The sequence below is a fragment of the Suricata suricatta genome, chromosome 8 (assembly GCF_006229205.1).
Source record: "Suricata suricatta isolate VVHF042 chromosome 8, meerkat_22Aug2017_6uvM2_HiC, whole genome shotgun sequence".
Classification (NCBI taxonomy): domain Eukaryota; kingdom Metazoa; phylum Chordata; class Mammalia; order Carnivora; family Herpestidae; genus Suricata; species Suricata suricatta.
This window is the reverse complement of record NC_043707.1, coordinates 115025080-115043188: the sequence shown is the minus strand read 5'-3', so window position 1 is coordinate 115043188 and position 18109 is coordinate 115025080. Positions and strand designations below refer to the sequence as shown.

At 38.6% G+C, this 18109-nt stretch overlaps 1 protein-coding gene across 6 annotated transcripts in view; it reads left to right on the top strand.

Annotated features, from left to right (window-relative positions):
* Window positions 1-6: 6 nt before the first annotated feature.
* Window positions 7-18109, top strand: part of LOC115300373 (protein argonaute-4) — a 41488-nt gene continuing 23385 nt past the window's right edge. For 4 of the 6 annotated variants that reach the window (XR_003912625.1, XM_029950084.1, XM_029950081.1 and 1 more), the window contains exons 1-7: window positions 7-55; window positions 9040-9205; window positions 12810-12930; window positions 15505-15686; window positions 15878-16014; window positions 16132-16266; window positions 16946-17033. Coding sequence is in view for 5 of the 6 variants with exons in the window: in XM_029950084.1 (XP_029805944.1) it covers window positions 37-55; window positions 9040-9205; window positions 12810-12930; window positions 15505-15686; window positions 15878-16014; window positions 16132-16266; window positions 16946-17033 (848 nt within the window). In the remaining variant the exon portion in view is untranslated. Of the gene's footprint in view, window positions 56-9039; window positions 9206-9373; window positions 9411-12804; window positions 12931-15504; window positions 15687-15877; window positions 16015-16131; window positions 16267-16945; window positions 17034-18109 lie in introns of those variants that run through there. The other 2 variants (XM_029950083.1, XM_029950085.1) reach the window with 2 other exon arrangements.

Below are 18109 nucleotides of genomic sequence, written 5' to 3'. Positions count from 1 at the left end.
GCCGGGGACCGAGGCGAGGCGGCCCCCGCCGCCGCCATGGAGGCGCTGGGACCCGGTGAGGAGCGTGCTCGGGCCGGGGCCGGGTGGCGGTCCCGGGACTGGTGGTCGGACGGGCGGGTGGGAGGGCCTGTCGCTCCGCGTGTCACCCCCCCCTCACCCCCCCCGCCCCCGGCCCTTGCTTACCTGGGTTCGGGCCGTCAGGCCTGGGGGAAGGGGATCCGTGACCCACAGCACAAGGCGGAGGGAGCTGACCCGGGCCTCGGGGGGCGGAGACCGCGCCCCAGCCTGGAGAGAGGAACCAGGTCTCAAGGTCTAAGGGAGGCAGGCCCAGGATGGAGGTCCGGGTCCCCAGGCAGAGTGGAGACCTATCCCAACCTCACGGCAGTGGTCTGCGCTCCAGGGTTGAGGCAGTTCAGTTTGGGCCTCAGAAGGAATGATCTGTGCCAGTTGCTCAGCTGAGGCCTGGCCTGGACTGGACCAGGAAGGACCCCCTTGAACTTCCAGGGATATTCTTAGCATGGGGCCACACCTGTGGGGTTTTTTTTGTTTGTTTGTTTGGTTGGTTTTTTTTGCACTGGTAGACAGTCCGGAGCCCTCAGATAAGGAAGAAGAACTTCGCCCAAATACTTCTTATGACCCCCAAAGGCCAAGGGGCAAAGTACCCTCCCTTTCTCGAAGGCCCTGAAGTCTTGGGAGATATGGTCCTATGCCTCTGTTAGTCTGTGCGACAGTCCCAGAGTGATCAGGGCTAGCACCTTAGTGACAGGCGAGTTACCAGCAAGCCCGTTCTAGCATAAGCTTTAATGCCCTGAGTTCTCTTCTAACTGCGTTATAGGTGGTTGTGAGGATCAAATGAAGGGGAAAGTGCTTTGGAAACTGTAATTCCCCATCTTGATGAATGACCTGAGTTTATCTCCCCCAGTTGGCCCATACCAAAGGAACCATTCCATGTTATAACAAATGTGCTACAGACTGGGATCTTGGTGCCCCCACCTCAAACCACAACAGATTTCTAATGCCTGGGCTAAGTAGGGCAGGGTTTAGAGCCTGTGACAGAATTAACTTTAATATCAAACCCTATCTACATAGTGGACTTAGTTGTAGGGCATTTCACTTTTTTAGTGCACAGAAAATTCACTTTGCCTTTTGAGTTTGGAAACTCTGCTGGTTTGTTTACTTAGAACCTCTTTACATAGCTGAATGACTAAGCCCTACCTTAATTGGCTGCTTACAGTATTTTTTACAGGCCTCCATAATCAAATTTCATATGACTTTTAAAAATAAGTTGGTTTTGTGACATTAATATTATTTTGATAAACTTCAGTCTGAGTATGACTGCAGGGTTCCTTCAGCTATGTCCCCCAGGTAAAGGCATGATCATGTCTTTAGGAATGTAACAGACTTCTGTCCAAATCCAATCTAGTAACTTAATAGTTGTATAACCTTGGGCAAAATACTTAATTCCTTTGAACTTTCATTTCCTCATCTATAAAATGAGGGTAATAATAATTATGTGCTGCAAGATTGTTGTGAGAATGAAATGAGATAATGTATGTGAGCAGTCTTATTGTGGAGACTAATGCATTGTAGATATTCCACAAATGTATTGGTAATTCATAATTGAAGGAACTGTTGCATTTTATGAGCTGATGCTGGAAGAGACTATGTAACTAACTGTGTGTACAAACTGAATTTTATGGAAAAGATCAACCTAGTAGAGTTAGGAATGGTCTAGGGACTTTGTTTCTTAACTTGGTTTTAGCTTTTGCAGATTTGAAGATTTATTAGTTCGCTCAGGATTGTGGAAAAGTTTTCACTAATCACATTTTAAAGCCACAAATGGATACATTAAAATGTCACATAGATCTTTCCTGTTGACTGGAATATTTTCTTGTCTGCTGTCTAGCACACTCCTTTTCTGGTGTCACAGTATCTTGGAAACCCAATTAATAATAAGCTGCTTGCTGAGCATAGAATTGGAGCAAAGGGAGTTGATAGTCTTGTGGGATATTTTACCCAGGCTCTTTTAGGACCAAGAGAAGCATTTCAGCTTTGTTGAAACACTCTAGTCTAGTGCTTTCTGCCCTCCTCACTTAAAAATCACTGAAGCGTTCTTAATCTTACTATATTCTCCCCTCACATATTTTGGTTTCTGGCAATAATAACTTAGGAATATATTCAGTCAGATTACCATTTATTTTGACTATATTAATAATGTTTATTTAACAGTGCTTTACAGTTTGGAAGCTGCTTTCATAGCTCTTTGCTCATTTTTGATACTCTGAGAGGTAGGTGAGACAGACATTAGCCCCATTTTACAGATGAGTAGAGATTAAGAGGGCTTAAGTGACTTCATCAAGGTCTTAAGGCTGAGAGGTGAAATGCAGATGAGTCTGGGTCATCTGATTCCTAGTCTATTGCCCTCTTCTTCATTTTAAAAAATATTTTTTAATGTTTATCAGTTTCTGAGAGAGAGAGACAGAGTGTTAGCAGGGAGGCTTAGAGAGGAAGAGGGAGACACACAATCTGAAGCATGCTCCAGGTTCTGAGCTGTCAGTACAGAACCTGATGCAGGGCTCGATCTCACTAACCATCAGATCATGACTTGAGCCTACGTCCAACGCTTAATCCACTGAGCCACTCAGGGGCCCTGCCCTCTTCTTTTAAGGCTGACTTTATTCAATCTGTGTTGAGTAATATTTGTTTCCTTTTCAGAAGATGTAATCTTCTGACTTTCTCCCAAACTTTGGAGATACTCCCATTATCATTATTACCAAAGGCCCAGGGACCTTTGAGCACTGATTATAATAGTTATTCAAGTACAATCATAACAGTTAACATTTATTGAGCACTTACTATTATCAGGTACTGTGTTAAGCCTTATATATACATTATCTAATAGAATCCTCACAATTGCTTATTGAAATAGACGCTATTATTACCACACTTCCCATATTTTATAGATGAGGAAACTGAGGCACACAGTGACTAAGAAACTGGCCCAAGATCATGTGGTTAAGGGGTGGTAAAACCAGGATTGAAACCTACACAATTTGGTTTTGCCATAGCCACTGTGCTTCATTTTCTTTGTAACTGGTTTGCTAAATTCAAAGAAATCAGCTTTGAGGAAATTTCAGATTACAGTTTTCTAGATAAATCTCCTAAACTTATTCAAAGAAATGACCACTCACCTCCTAGCTTTTCTCTCTTACCAAAGAAAAGGAACACACTATCTGTCTTTCTCCATTAACCCCACTTCTTTCATTTCCTCTGCCTCTGTCTCTTTTGGTGTCAAGTGTTTCAGAGAGGTATAGATAACACAGGATTGTGAAGTACATTGAGGAAGAAAAAGTACTAGACTAGGAATTAGGAAACCTAAATTCTAGTCACAATTTAAAATCAAAGTCATATGTCCTTGGGCAAGTCATTTGCCCCAGAATTCTGTTTCTGAATTTCTATCATAAAGCTGGATTTATGATACAATGAGTGCTTAAGTGTACCTTGGAATATGCAGTGCTGACTTATCTCTGATTTAATTGGGTTAATTCAGTATGACTGTCACCTATGATTATTTATTATTATTATTATTATTATTATTATTTATCTTTTGCCTTGTTTTTAAATGTCTTACCACACCTAGAGTATATCCTTTCTTTTTTTTAACTTTGTTTATTTTTATTTTTATTTATTTTTGAGAGAGAGAGAAAGAGAGAGAGGGTATGAGAAGAGAAGGGCAGAGAGAGAGAGGAAGACATAGAATCTGAAGCAGGTTCCAGGCTCTAAGCTGTCAGCACAGAGCCTGAGATGGGGCTTGAACTCATGAGCCATGAGATCATGACCTGAGCCTAAATGGGGTGCTTAACTTACTGAGCCACCCAGGTGCCTTAGAGTATATCCCTTCTATGCCAGAAGTGGAACTCAACTCCAAGCAATAATATTTTCGTATAAATTATGTATTTTTGCTTTAATGAAAAATATTAGTCAATTCCTGGGTTTTATGAATGACTGGGTTTCTGTTTGGTTTCTATCTAGAGCTGCCACAAAGATGATTGGTACAGGTATACCCTGGAGATATTACGGGTTCAGTTCCAGGCCACCACAAAAAAGCAAATATAACAGCAAAGCAAGTCAAATGAATTTTTTTTTATTTCTCAGTGCATATAAAAGTCATGTTTACAGATACCATATGTTTGCACTCATAGGTGTAACAGGAGAATAGGAGAAACCTAATGGAGGACCATGGGGAGGGAAAGAGGGAAAAAGTTGGGGAGAGAGAGGGACACAAAACTTAAGAGACTATTGAATACTGAAAACAAACAGGGTTGAAGGGGAAGGGGAAGGGGGAAAAGAGGTGGTGGTGATGGAGGAGGGCACTTATGGGGAAGAGCACTGGGTGTTGTGTGGAAACCAATTTGACAATAAACTACTTAAAAAAATAAAATAAAATAAAAAGTCATGTATACACTATACTGTAGTCTAAGTGTGCAATAGCATGATGTCTAAAAAAGAGTACATGCCTTAATTAAAAAATACTTTATTGCTAAAAAGTGCTAACCATCATCTGGGCTTTCAGTGAGTCATCTTTTTGCTGGTATGGGGTCTTGCCTTGACATTGATGGCTGCTGACAACCAGGGTGATGTTGCTGAAGTTAGGCATGGCGATGGCAACTTCTTAAAATAAGACAATGATGAAGTTTGCCACATCAATTGACTCTTCACAAATGGTTTCTCTGTAGCATACTGTGATGTTTGATAGCAGTTTACCTATAGTAGAACATCTTTCAAAATTGGAGTCTCTCTCTCAAACCCTGCCACTCACTGCTTTATCAACTAAATTTATGTATTCTCAATCCTTTGTTGTAATTTCAACAATCTTCATAGCATCTTCACCAGGAGTGGATTCCATCTCAAGAAATCACTTTCTTTGTTCATTTAGTTTTTAAAAATATTTATTACTTTGAGAGATAGAGGAGAGCAAGGGTAGGGGCAGAGAAGGACAGGGAGAGAATCCCAAGCAGGCCCTGTGCTGTCAGCACATCTTGACACAGGGCTCAAACTCACAAACTGTGAGATTATGACCTGAGCCAAAATCAAGAGTTGAATGCTTAACTGACTGAGCCACCCAGGCTCCTCTCTTTGTTCATCTATAGAAGCACCCCTTCCTCATCTATTCAAGTTTTATCATGAGATTGTAGCAATTTAGCCACATCTGTGGAGAAGCCACATCACCACTTCTCATTCTAGTTCTCTTGCTATTTCCACCACATCTGCAGCTACTTCCTTCAACTGAAATCTTAAACTGCTCAGAGTCATCCACGAGGGTTAGAATCAACTTGTTTCAAACTCCTGTTAGTGTTGATTTTTTGACCACTTCCCATGAATCATGGATGTTCTTCATGATCGAGAATGGTGAATCCTTTCCAAAGAGTTTTCAATTTACTTTGTCCAGATCTATCAGAGGAATCACTATCTATGACAACCATAGCTTTACAAAATGTGTTCCTCAAATAATAAGTCTTGAAAGTCAAAATTACCCCTTGAGTTATGGGGTGCAGAAAGGATGTGTTAGGAGGCATGAAAGCCCGAATCCTGTTGTATATGGCTCTCAGGGCTCTTAGGTGACCAGGTGCATTGTCAATGAGCAGTAACCTTTTGGAAGAAATCTTTTTGTTTGAGTAGTAAATCTCAACAGTGGGCTTAAAATATTCAATAAACCATGTTATAAACAAATGTGTTGTCATCCAGGCTTTATTGTTTCATTTATAGAACAGAGGCAGAGTAGATTTAGTATAATTCTTAAGGGCCCTAGGATTTTCAGATTGGTAAATGAGCATTGGTTTCAACTTAAAGTCACCAGCTGCATTAGCCATTAACAAGAATCCATCAGTCCTTTGAAGTTTCAAAGCCAGGCATTGACTTATTCTCTCTAAGCTATGAAAGTGCTAAATGACATCTTCTTCCAGTATAAGGCTATTTCATCTACACCTCCCTTAATTATCTTCACTGGATCTTCTGGATAACTTGCTGCGGCTTCTGCATCAACACTTGCTGCTTCACCTTGCATATTTATGTTATGGAGACGGCTTTGTTCCCTAAACCTGAGAAACCAACCTCTTCTGCTTCAAACTTTTCTTCTGCAACTTCCTTCCCTCTCTCAGCCTTCACAGAAATGAAGAGAGTTAGGGTCTTGCTCTGGATTAGGCTTTGGCTTAAGGGAATTTTGTGTTTGTTTTGATGTATTTTTTTTAAAGTTTATTTAGTTTGAGAGAGAGAGAGAACACACAAGTCAAGGAGCGGGAGAGAGAGAGAGAGAGAGAGAGAGAGAGAGAGAGAGAGAGAGAGAGAGAGAGAGAGAATCCCAAGCAGGCTCCACACTGTCAGTGCAGAGCCCCACACAGGGCTCAATCTCACAAATCATGACCTGAGCCGAAGTTGGATACTTAACAGACTAAGCCACCCAGGTGTCCCCGTTTTGATCTTTTATCCAGATTACTAAGACAATTCTTCATATGAGCAATAACGTTGTTTGCCTTCCTGACATTCGCATGTTCACTGGAGCAGTACTTTTAATTTCCTTCAAGAACTTTTTCATTGTATTCACAACTTGACTGACTTGGCACAAGAGGCCTACTTTCAGCCTAACTTGGCTTTTGACATGCCTTCCTCACTAAGCTTAATCATTTCTAGCTTTTGATTGAAAGTGAGAGATGTGGGACTCTTCCTTTCACTTGAACACTTAGAAGCCATTGTAGGGTTATTAATTGACCTGCTTTCAGTATTGTGGTGTCTCAGGGAATAGGAAGGCTCAGAGAGGAAGAGAGAAGGGAATGGCCAGTGAGTGAAGCAGCCAGAACGCACAACATTTATGGATTAACTTTGCTGTCTCATATGGGTACAGTTTGTGGCACCTGAAAACCATTACAATAGCAACTCAGCGAAAACTGATCACAGATCACCTAACAAATATAATCATAATGAAGAAGTTTCAAATGTTGTGAGAATGACCAAAATGTGACACAGAGACATGAAGTGAGCAAGTGCTATGGCTGGAAAAATAGTGTCAATAGCTTTGCTCAGTGCAGGGTTGCCACAAACCTTCAATCTGTAAAAGTCGCAGTATCTGCAAAGCACAGTAAAGTGCAATTAAATGAGCTATGCCTGTACGGTTCGATTCAACATTTATTGAATTATTATAATGTGCTATAGTCATTAAGTTACGGATTGAGGTGGTAACAGTGAATTGGAGGTCCATTTCTTCTAAGAATTTACAGCCCCCTGGCTGAGACAGTAATTTAACACATTGTTTCTATGTACTTGTGCTACATACTCCCTTATACAGAAGGTCTTGGGTACACCAACGATGCATCTTCTCGTCTGGAAGCCTTCCCGAAAGTCTTTCCAAAGGAAGTCACACACCTAACCTGAGTTTTGAAGGATTAGAATTTAGAGAAAGAATGAACCATAAATTTAATCTATGAGAAGATTTTCAATACTTTAAAAATTGGTATATGGAGATCTGTCAACACACATTTCTTTAAAAGGTTTGCTTTGATTTTCGTAAGTGATGTTGAATCAAAATAACGTATTGCTTCAAAGTTTTCTCTCAGTGAATTGTCTTTGTTCTTGGCGAAATGCCTTGGCAATAAGAACCTGTTGTAATTTTCCATTGTAATCTCAGCCCACTTTACTCACCACCTATTTGTAACAGAAAAGATGTTTACTTTTTAGGCCAGTGTCTACTTGACATTATCATCAAAAAGAAGTAAGGTTTCCTATAGACAAATATTACCCAGTCTTTGTTTTCTCAAATCCTTATCTCCTGAATATTAATAGATACTTGATTTTAAAAACAGAGAGTTTAGGGAAAAAATAAGTCAGGTAAATTATTAGGGTTATTTATTATAAAACTCATTAGAAAATTTAATACAATAATGTACATTGAAATTTTGAGAGGGAAAAGTATGCAATTTCTTTAGCTTATAGAATTTTTTCTTTTTGTGAGATATTTTGTCAACCATCAATGGAATAATTTGGGTTGACTGCTGTGTCTAGACCAGGACTTTTCACCCTCTGCACTACTGATATTTTGGATGGATACTTCTTTGTTGTAGGGGCTGTCCTGTGCATTGTAGGGTGTTTAGCTATATATCTACCCCCTGCCCACTATATGTCAATAGCACCCTCTGAGTTGTGACAACAAAAAATGTCTCCAATCATTTGTCAAATGTTTCCTGGGTTACAATATCTCTCCCACATTGAGAACTACTGGTCAAGACTATAAGTTCTTTGAAGGCAGAAGCTCTTTTTCCTAAATCTTCAGTGCATGTTTGACATGTAATAAATGAATAAATTAGACATTATGATCAAGCAGTGTCACATTGTCCAGATTCTAAAAACATTAGGTTATAAAGTCTAACATTATTGATATTGTTTCAGCATCTAAATTAGCAACTAAATTAATAAATGTAGCTGCAGTTAATCTCCTCTTGTCTGTAAAAACTATAAGAATGAAGGCTAGTTTGTGGAGGATTAATGGATCATCTCCAGCCTGAACATGCTGATGGTCCCTAGAGTTTAGGGATAGTTTTATTTTTTATTTTAAAATACATATAATTTGGGGGCACTGGGCTAGCTCAGTCCATAGGGCATGCAACTCTTGATTACAAGCCCCACACCAGGTGTAGAGATTACTTAAAAATAAAATCTTTTTTAAAAATACATGTAATTTTGTAAGTGTAGCCATAGATCTGATGCTTATAGGAGATTTTATACAGTAGCCTACATCTGAGAGGAATTCTTCATACTGTCTATGTAATTTTGATGTCCCCCATATTCAAAATGCTAGCAACATTGCAAAATATTTAGAAATCTAGAAAACCTGAAGTTCAAAGATATCACAAACTCTTTATGTCAGAGCATGTTCAGTGAATAATAAGATCTCAATAATTATGTCTATTATTATTATCATCATCATGATCATGAAGGGAATATTATCCTTTATGACCAAATAGCATATCAAATGTCTTTCAATCTCTTCAGGACCTCCATCCAGCCTGTTTCAGCCACCTCGTCGTCCTGGCCTTGGAACTGTTGGAAAACCAATTCGACTGTTAGCCAATCATTTTCAGGTTCAGATTCCTAAAATAGATGTGTATCACTATGATGTGGATATTAAACCAGAAAAACGGCCTCGTAGAGTCAACAGGTAAGGATTAAGAATAGTAGATTTCTATGTATTTAAATGTATATAATCTATTTATTATATATCATATTGTTCTCTAAATTCTTTCAACATGTAGGGTTTGTTTTTTCTCTAAGATGGTACGTTTCTTGATAGTAGCTTTGTTGTCTCATACTTGGTTATCCTCCACAGATTCTAGCAGAGTGCTGGATACATTATTGTCCAATCAGTAAGTACTTACCAAATGAAGGAGAAAGTCACTCTCATTGTCCAATGGTAGCAGAAATTCAAATAATAAAATAAAAATAGGTGAAGCATTAGTATGTATGGGAAATTAGAACTATCTGAAAATTCATGGGCATCTGGCTGGCACAGTTGATAGAGCACGCAACTCTTGATCTCAGGGTTCAAGATCAAGAATCAAGACCGAGTTTGATCCCAACATTGGATATAGAGATTACTTAAAAATAAGATCTTAAAAAATAAAAATCTAAAAGTTAATTTTATTATTAAGTATTGGTATTGGACATGAGAAAAATGTAAGTGTAAAGACAGAAGAATCATCTTGGAATATTGAGAAAAGTAAATTCAAAGAGAAGTTCTGTTTAATTCTAACATTACCCAAGAGGGGTCTGGATGAGATAATTTAAGCCTTTTGATCTGTATGGCAGGAATTTACCAAGTGTGAAGAAATAGTCTTGTAGTAGCTATCTTTACAAATGCTAAGAACACCTACATTTCTTTTTTCTATTTCATGCCATCATATTCAAGCAATCCATACTATTAAGTTCCTTGCTTTCTAAAAATGCGCTTGGTGTCAAGTGCAATATTTTATGCTGCTGGTATAGTTTAATCTCATGCAAGCCCATAATTGTTTGGCTATTATGTAACTGAAATCAACTGCAATAGAAATGGTGTTAGTGGCTACCATTAATCCATTCAATGAATATTTTATTGAGTGCTTACTATTACTAGGTATTGTTCTATATCCTGGGAATACAACATGAACAAAACAGGCAAAAGTTTCTACCCTTGAGGAGCTAATATTCCAATAGGGGAGAAGACCAAAAATAAACGAATAAGCAAACAAGATGTATTACATGTTAGTTGGTGATAAGTGCTATGAGGAAAAATAAAACAGGGAAAGATAATAGAGAATTGGGCTAGGGGAGCAACTGAGATATTTTGGGGGTATGAGTGAAGAAATGTGTCATGATTGATCCCAGGGTTTTTGTCCTGTGCAGATGGAAAGATGGAGTTGCCATTTGTTGGAATGGGGAAAACTATGGGAGAAGTCAACAGGGCTGGTAGATCAGGAAACCTTTGGGGCATGTTAGGGCTGAGATGTCTATTAGACATCCTAGTGGTGATGTTGACTAGAAAGTTGAATAGATGAGGTTGGATTCAGGGGAGAGGTCCAAGCTGGTGACAGACATTTGAAGGTAATCAGCATATTGGTACTAAAGCCTTGAGCTGGGTAAGATTATATGGGAAGTGAGTGTGGTTAGAGAAAAAAAATGTAAGAGAAAAAGAAGACTCTAAGCACCCGACTATTTAAAAATTAGGGAGATGAGGAGTATAGACTGGCATGGATAGGCCACTGTGATAGGTGAAAACCAGGACAGAGTAAGGAGGCAAGGACAGAAGATGTTTTAAGTTGGAAGAATTTATCATCTCATGTTTAAGGAACACAGAATTTAGCATTGTGGCACTCACTGGAGACCTTGATAAGATAGTTTTGGTGGAAGAGTAGTGGAGAAGGCTCAAGGGAGACAGAGAAAGAGCAATTAGAGACAACTTCTTTAAGGGACTTTGACACAAAGGGGAACAGAGAAATGGGATGTTCAAATGGGGAGGAAGTCAGGTCAAGGAAGCTTAATTTCTTTGAAGATGAGAGAAATTATAAGATAGCTGTATGCTGAAGGAAATAATCCAGTGAAAAGGACAAATTTAATACTTCAGAAGAGAGGAAGATCCTTGGAGTCCTATCCATGAGCACACCAGAGTAAGTAGCGTTATTGTGTGACAAGCACTGTTATAAATATTCTATGTATAGTTATTTACTTAATACAGCAAACTTTTGAGGTAGGTATTATGATTCTCATAATTTTACAAATGCAAAGAACAGATTTGTTTCTTATAACGTGGCAAGGTCATGCAGCTCTCCCACTGATTCACTGTGTGACCAAGGGCAGATCACTTGCCTATTCTGATTTTTTTTTCTATTTACTGTGAAGTAGTATTTTTATTTTCTATTTACTGAGAAGTAGTATTTTTTTCCTATTTACTATGAAGACAATAATCATTGGCTTACTTTTCTCATCAAATTGTTGCAAAGATTAAATTTCACAGAGGTGAAAATATCTCTTCACTATAGAACTATGGTTATAATATAAGAATGTAAGTTGAAAATTTACCTTTTTAATATGAAAATGTATTGTTCTTAAGTTAGGTTTTTTAAAAAATTTTTAGTGTTTATTTATTTTTGATACAGAGACAGAGCATGCGCGGGAGAGGGGCAGAGAGAGGGGGAGACACAGAATCTGATGCAGGCTCCAGGCTCTGAGCTGTCAGCAGATAGCCCGATGTAGGGCTCGAACTCAGGAACCATGAGATCGTGACCTGAGTAAAACTGGATGCTTAGCCAACCGAGCCACCCAGGTGCCCCTTAAGTTAGCTTTGTTAATTGGTAATATATGATACTGCATTTCTCTGTCAGTTTTTTTCAGTTGCATGATTGAGTTAATAAATTAATGTCTTTTCCCACAGATTTTATTTGCGGAATATTAATGCCCTAGTTGTAATATGTTTTGGCTTTTAAGATATAGTTCCTGTATGTAACATTCACTAGACATTGGTGAGACATAGAACTTTCATTGACTTTAGCATTCCAAAAGTTCACACACTTATCTGTCCATCTCAAACTGTATACTCTAGTTGCAAGGAAACTAGAGCCTGCATGCAGAGTGGTCTGGCATATATAGAAGAACACTGAAGTAAAGCTATGCTCGTTTGATTGAGGGAAAGGCTTTCATTCTAAAAAGAAACTACATTGGTAATCTTTATGGAATGAGGATATTTTACATTTCCTTCTCTACACTTCTCAGGAGCACGTTGGAATAAGCAAGACAGTATACAGAATAATAAAGTACAAGCATTTGGAAAAGGGATTGACTTATCCTCTGGAGTATGAAACATCTTAGATTTATTGGTCCTCAGATTTCTGAATTTCTGCCTACTCTCTTTTCTGAAACCATTATACTTGAATAAGGATGTTTAGTTGCTAACAAACCTAACCGTAGTTCAGTTACGAATATTCCTGCCAAACTTAGATGCCAAAGAGAGGTTATTCCCATAAGGCTATATTTATCATCAGAGAGGATTGTGAAAAGCAAGAGTTTGAGAGGATGCCATACATTTTATGCTTTTTATTCCCTGCTCTTATCATCTCATAGCTGCCTTGGCTCACTTGTTGCTACCTTTCTTTAGTTGACCATTGTTAACTATTTTTTAGTTACTAAAGTCAATTCTAACTTTGACTCTTTTTCCAAGTAGTTTTGAACTCATTTAAATGTGGTGCTAGTTTCCTTTCTCAAAGCTAACTGCCACTCTCTCCATTACTGTTAAGAGAGGTAGTAGACACAATGGTGCGGCACTTCAAGATGCAAATATTTGGTGACCGGCAGCCTGGCTATGATGGCAAAAGAAACATGTACACAGCACATCCACTGCCAATTGGACGGGATAGGGTAAGTGTTAACAGCCAGAAATGTATATTAGACTTAGGTCATTTATGTAGGACAGGAATGTTTCCCTTTCTAATGGCAACTTATTTCTTTTCTTTTTCTTTTTCTTTTTCTTTTTTTAATGTTTATTTATGTTGAGAGAAAGAGGAAGGGGCAGAGAGAGAGAGAGAGAGAGAGAGAGAGAGAGAGAGAGAATCCCAAATGGGCTCCATGCTGTCAGTGCAGAGACCTATGTGGGGCTTGAACTCATGAGACCATGACCTGAGCTGAAACAAAGAGTCAGATGCTTAACTAACCGAGCCACCCAGGCACCCCATGACAACTTAATTCTTAGAGTCGTTTCACATAGTGCTGATAGATTTGTTATTGCATCCATATTCTCTTGTCCCTTGGTGAATTGATAATTGAAGATGAGATTAGCATTAGAATTTAGGTTGATTATGTCATCTTTACATACATTCCAAGTTTTTCACTTTGCTAAAGTACTTGCTACCTGAATCTGAGCAATGGAGTCTTTATAGATTATTGAAAATTATCTAAACCCACTTGTGAAAATATTTGTAATACCATAATAACTCTTTAACAAATTAATTTTTTAAATTAGAAAAGCAGTATATAAATACATACTCATTATAAACTTACTTACACAATTTGAAAATACTGTGATTTCCAGCCTCACCTGCCTACACCCTTCATCACATTTTCCTTTTTAGAGGAAACTATTCTAATAGTTTGGTATGTATCTTTTCAGGTATTTTTATGTGCATTAGCTATTTATACATATGTTTATGATAATCTTATTTGTTTGCATATGATTCTATGATTTGCTTTATCATTTAACAACATGTCTGGGAGGGGCACCTGGTTGGCTCAGTCACTTAAGTGTCCAAATTTTTTTTTATTAATTATTTTAATGTTTATTCATATTTGAGAGAGAGGGAGAGACAGTGTGAGTGGGAGAGGGGCAGTGAGAGAGGGAGACACAGAATTCAAAGCAGGCTCCAGGATCTGAGCTGTCAGCAAAAAGCCTAACTTGGGCTTGAACTCACAAATGGCGAGATCAGACCTGAGCCAAAATTGGACACTCAACTGACTGAGCCACCCAGGCACCCCAGGTGTCCAACTCTTGATTTCAGCTCTGGTCATGATCTTGCAGTTCGTGGGATCGAGCCCTGAGCTGACAGTGTGGAGCTTGCTTGGAATTCTCTCTCCCTCTCTCTCTGCTCCTCCTATACTCATGCTTTCTTTAAATAAATAAATAAACAAATAAATAAATATTTTAATAATATGTTTGGGAGATCCTTCCATTTTTTACATTTAAATATTTTATTTTTTAATTCAAATTCTTTTTATTGTTATAAAGTGTACATAATGTAAAACTTACTATTTTCTTTTTTTCTTTTTTAAAAAATTTTTTTCTTTTACATTTATTTATTTTTTGAGAGATAGAGTGAGACAGAGCATGAGTGGGTAAGGTCAGAGAGAGAAGGGGACACAGAATCTGAAGCAGGCTCCAAACAAGCAGTCAGCACAGAGCCTGACACGGGGCTTAAATCCATCAACCACAAGATGACCTGAGCTAAAGTTGGATTCTTAACCAACTGAGCCACTCAGGTGCCCCTAAAACTTACTATTTTAACCATTTAAAAATTTTTTAATGTTCATTTATTTCTGAGAGGGAGAGAGAGAGCACAAGAGGGAAAGGGCAGAGAGAGAGGGAGACACAGAATCCAAAGCAGGTTCCAGGCTCTGAGCTGTCAGCACAGAGCCCGATCCAGGGCTCAAACCCACAAACTGCAAGATCATGACCTGAGCCAAAGTCATATGCTCAACCAACTGAGCCACCCAGGTGCCCCTTAACCTTTTTTTTTTTTTTTTTTTTGAGAGAGAGAAAGAAAGTGAGTGGAGGAGAGAGGGGCAGAGGGAGAGGAGAGAGAGAATCTTAAGTGGGCTCCACACTCAGCACAGAGCCTGATGTGGAGCTTGATCCCATGACTCTGGGATCATGATCTGAGCCAAAATCAAGAATCAGATGCTCAACTGTCTGAGTCACCCAGGTGCCCCTAAGTAACCATTTTTAGGTGCCCAATTCAATGGCATTTAGCATATTCTCATTGTTGTACAGTTGTGACCACTATTGATCTCTGAAACTTTTTCATCGTCCTATCCTGGAAGTATGTACCCATTAAACAATAAGTTACCCTCTCCTCTTCCTCTAGTTCCTGGTATCCACTCTTCTATTTTCTCTCTCTATGAACATGATTATTCTAGGTACCTCATATATGTGGAATCATACAATATTTGTCCCTTTGTGTCTTGCTTATTTCACTTAGCATCATGTTTTCGAAGTTAATCCATGTTGTAGCATTCCCCTTCTTTTCTAACTATTATTTGAATAATAGTCAATATTAAGTCATTCCCCTATTGATGTAGACTTAGGTTGCTTCCAATGTTTTGCAATTACAGGAAATGTTAAAGTTAAGTATCCTTATGCATATACTATATTGAGTATTCCTGGGATCTTTCTTTCAGCCTTTGTAAATAGGTATATGTAAATGTGAATTTTTTCCCCCTTAGGTTGATATGGAAGTGACACTTCCAGGTGAGGGTAAAGACCAAACCTTTAAAGTGTCTGTTCAGTGGGTATCAGTTGTGAGCCTTCAGTTGCTTTTAGAAGCTTTGGCTGGGCACTTGAATGAAGTCCCAGATGACTCAGTACAAGCACTTGACGTTATCACAAGACACCTTCCCTCCATGAGGTTAGTACCTTCATTTGAGTTCTTTCCCACAAATGTAAGAGCTTTTTTTTGGTAGGTTGCATAAGAACCACTAACAGGTTTCTGCATAAATCACAGTTCAAATTTGGTTTCAAGTTTGCTTATAAAGTTGAGAGAGAAATGAAAGACTTTTCAAGTTTTTGATTGTGAAACATGCAAACTCACTTTTTCAGGTACACTCCAGTGGGTCGTTCTTTTTTCTCACCTCCTGAAGGTTACTACCACCCTCTGGGAGGGGGCAGAGAGGTTTGGTTTGGCTTTCATCAGTCTGTGAGGCCCGCGATGTGGAACATGATGCTTAATATTGATGGTATGGTGGAATTCTCTTTTGACTCTTTGTTCTTTTGGCTGTTTTGTTTTTTGTTTTTTGTTTTTGTGGTGCTTTCCCTCTCCCTGAAGCTAAGTATCTTTCCTCTCTGTTTGTTAGTATCTGCAACTGCTTTCTACCGGGCTCAGCCTATCATTGAGTTCATGTGTGAGGTTTTAGACATTCAGAACATCAATGAACAGACCAAACCTCTAACAGATTCCCAGCGTGTCAAGTTTACCAAAGAAATCAGAGGTAGGTATTTGCCTTGTAGGAGTAGTCTCAGAAAGGCAGCTTGACCCGGTGGAAGGAGTACAGTTTTGGAGTCAGACACATCTGGGTTTCCAGCTCAGCCCAGCCTATCAGTGGGACCTTTGGCAAGATACTTAACCACCATGAGTCTTAATTTATTCATCTCGAAGGTAAAGATAATAATACGTATCTTTAAGGTTGATGTGAGAATTAAAGGCAATTAAATGTATAAAGCTTCTTGCCCAGTAGCTGGCACATATCAGACACTCTAAGCCTTACTCACTTAAAAGCTTCCATTTGAATAAAATAACACAAGTTCATTTATTCTCCCTTTGGAATTTCTTTTCTTCTTGTTATTAGCTTTCTTCTCTCACTGGAACACGAGCTTCATCAGGGCTATCTCTAGATCTGATAATAAGTACCAGAGTAGTTGATGCTTAGTCGATATATATTGAATGAACTAATAAATTTAAGAGGATTGCACATCTTAAGTCATCTGGGTTCTAAGTTTTTCTTCTTAGCTGAGACTTTTTGCCTGTACATGATGAAATTGTTCCCATATCCTTGCAACTTTTGTCCTGTACAACGCCATGCCTTTCCAAAGACAACATTTAAACCTGTATTCATCACTGTGATTTTAATTAACACCTGATGTTTTGGCTTTTTTTTTTTTTAACTTCAGGTCTTAAAGTTGAAGTGACCCATTGTGGACAGATGAAACGAAAATATCGAGTTTGTAATGTGACTAGAAGGCCAGCCAGTCATCAAACGTATGTTAACCGGGTCTAAAATGATACTGTTACATTTTTTGGTAGCAGAGGAAGCTGCTATAATCATTTAAGAAATTGTCATCCATATTGTAATCTTCAAAATCATTAAAATCCTCACTTTTAAAGCACCAAAGCTTTAAAAATGTTTTAAGTATTTTTGATAGAGACATTTGGAAAACATATTTCTTGCATTTGAATCATTTTACATTTAAATACAGAGGATGCCAAACACAGATCAACTTTTATATAACGAGGCCAAGTCATGATTAAAAGCATCATTTATTATACTGTTGTAATTCTCAATGCATGTCCTAAAGGGTTTGTCCAGGCCTATAAGTCATATAAGGCTGTCATGGGAAGATATTGCTTTGTGTTTTGTTTGGATTTTTCTCTCTTTGTAGTTAGCTGTACTTCTTCCAGCTGTCAGTAGGTAGGGCATGCCTCTAGCAGCTCACTTATTTCCATTTTTCCAATCTTATTTTTCTTTTCTTTCTTTTTTTAATCCGTTTTTAATGTTTTATTTATTTTTGAGACAGAGAGAGACAAAGCACGAGCGGGGAGGGGCAGAGAGAGAGGGAGACACAGAACCTGAAGCAGGCTCCAAGCTCTGAGCTGTCAGCACAGAGCCCGATGCGGGGCTTGAACCCACAAATGTGAGATCATGACCTGAGCTGAAGTCGGAGGCTTAACTGACTGAGCCACCGAGGCGCCCCTTAATACATTTTTTAAATGTTTATTTATATTTGAGAAAGAGGCAGTGTGTGAGCAGGGGAGGGGCAGAGAGACACACACAGAATCTGAAGCAGGCTCCAGGCTTTGAGCTGTCAGCAGAGCCCAACGTGAGACCATGACCTGAAACAAAGTCGGATGCTTGATTGACTGAGCCACCCAGGTGCCCCTTCAATCTCATTTTTCTAATCACCCAGCTTCTACTCCACTGGGAACTATGTATAATTAGAAAATATATATCAAAGTGCTTTTATTTTTTTAAATTTACTATATATATAAGTTTTGTTCTCATAATCAAGATCTTTAAATTCATATTTGATATAAATAAACATTGGCCTCTCCAAGTA